Source organism: Cebus imitator, unplaced genomic scaffold (genome assembly GCF_001604975.1).
Source record: "Cebus imitator isolate Cc_AM_T3 unplaced genomic scaffold, Cebus_imitator-1.0 Scaffold3820, whole genome shotgun sequence".
In the NCBI taxonomy this organism is placed as follows: domain Eukaryota; kingdom Metazoa; phylum Chordata; class Mammalia; order Primates; family Cebidae; genus Cebus; species Cebus imitator.
The window spans coordinates 1-1,579 of record NW_016111135.1 but is presented as its reverse complement, the minus strand read 5'-3'; the positions used below and the strand labels follow the sequence as shown (position 1 = coordinate 1,579).

Below are 1,579 nucleotides of genomic sequence, written 5' to 3'. Positions count from 1 at the left end.
GTGGTTACAGGTGCTGTCAATAGTGTGAACCACTCTTGACTGTTCAAAGCTTTGAGGGTGGCGTGACCCAGTAATGCACCTGATCGGTCAAGGCAGATAAACTGAGATCGAGTCAGTCAGGCTCGCACAAGCTAGGCTATTACAATTTCATGTACCGATTAACATAGTTTTTATTTAGCAGCTGTTTCCTCTTCTGGACCCCACCTGTGGCCTGATCATCCTATGGGATCCTTGTGTGGTATTAAAGAGATGGAACTGATTTTATTGGATGTCTAAGGTGAACAGTAGTAAGAAATGATCCTTGTCACTGGGCCCATCATTCAAAATACCTTTCCACACTCTAATCTGGAGGGAGTCTCACATCCCTCTGGAAGGAAAATCGGTAGTGATATTCTCGGTTATTTAGGCTGGGATTAAGCGGCCCTTTCCTGTAGGGCTTTGCTGCCCAGGCATGAACTGTAGCCAAGGTTTCAGCTCTACCGAGAAAGTGGGCACAGCCCAAAACAAGGTAGCAAGTTGCCCAGGAGGCACGGTTGGCAGAACCTGACTCCATGTTTTCCTGTCTTACTGGCTTTTCTCTACAGAGTGTATCACCATGTGGTATAGTAAAGATGATGCTTATTTATTTATTTGGCCTACCTTTATAGCATGTGATTTGCTTGAGTGAAGAGACTTTTGTCCATTTTGCTCACCAGTGCCCTAGAAGACTGTCTGGATCATAGAAGAAATTTAATAAGTATTTGTCGAATGAATAAATGAATGAATTATGTAGGGTTTCCTTGCAGGTCAAACACAGAACACCACTCCTCCAGCAGCAGGAGACAGAAAGAATGGTTATAAACAAAGTTTGTTGGTTTCTGTCTTCTGGGGAAATTTTCCTCAGTCCAGAAAAGGCAGGAAAGGAGGTCATCTCTCAGGTCAGTGATCGCTTCCCCACCAGTACCTGGCACAGAGCGCCCTGAACATCAGTATTTCTGAGGCTGTAGATAAGTGGGTTCAGCATGGGGTTGATCACAGTCATGAAAACTCCAACCCCCTTATCCTTGTCTGAAGATTCCACTGAACCTAGCCTCATGTAGCTGAAGACACCGGTCCCATAGAAGATGCCCACTACAGTGAGGTGGGAGCCACATGTGGAGAAGGCCTTCTTCCTGCCCTCAGCAGAGCGGATTCGCAGAACTGCAGCTACCACATGGGCATAGGACACGCTGATGAGAACCAAGGGCGCCACAGCCATGAAGGCTGCCGCTGCAAAGAGCAGCAGCTGATTGAGTTGGGTGCTGGAGCAGGAGAGCTGGAAGAGCTGCGGGAGGTCACAGTAGAAGTGATTGATTACCCTGGGGCCACAGAAGTTGAGGGCAGTTACGGCAATAGTGTGGGTCAGTGCATTGCTGAAGGCACAAGTCCAGGATGCAGCCACCAACATCCTCTGGACTGTCTGACTCATGCGGGCGCTGTAGGTGAGGGGCCGGCAGATGGCCAGGAATCGGTCATAGGCCATGGCGGTCAGCAGGAAGCAGTCCGTCCCCGCCAGAAGGTGGAAGAAGAAGAGCTGGGAGAGGCAGGCGTCATAGGAAAT

The 1,579-nt window shown here is 49.0% G+C and overlaps 1 protein-coding gene across 1 annotated transcript; it reads right to left on the bottom strand.

Annotated features, from left to right (window-relative positions):
- Positions 1 to 138: 138 nt before the first annotated feature.
- On the bottom strand, positions 139 to 1,573 carry LOC108299269 (olfactory receptor 3A3). The gene has a single exon (XM_017521573.2). The coding sequence runs from the start codon at positions 1,499 to 1,501 to the stop codon at positions 914 to 916; it is 588 nt and encodes a 195-aa protein (XP_017377062.2). The 5' UTR covers positions 1,502 to 1,573; the 3' UTR covers positions 139 to 913.
- Between the last annotated feature and the right edge of the window lie 6 nt (positions 1,574 to 1,579).

What these genes read in the sequence shown, in the direction of transcription:
- LOC108299269 (XM_017521573.2), bottom strand. Translation starts at nt 1,501, where the DNA reads ATGGCCTATGACCGATTCCTGGCCATCTGCCGGCCCCTCACCTACAGC.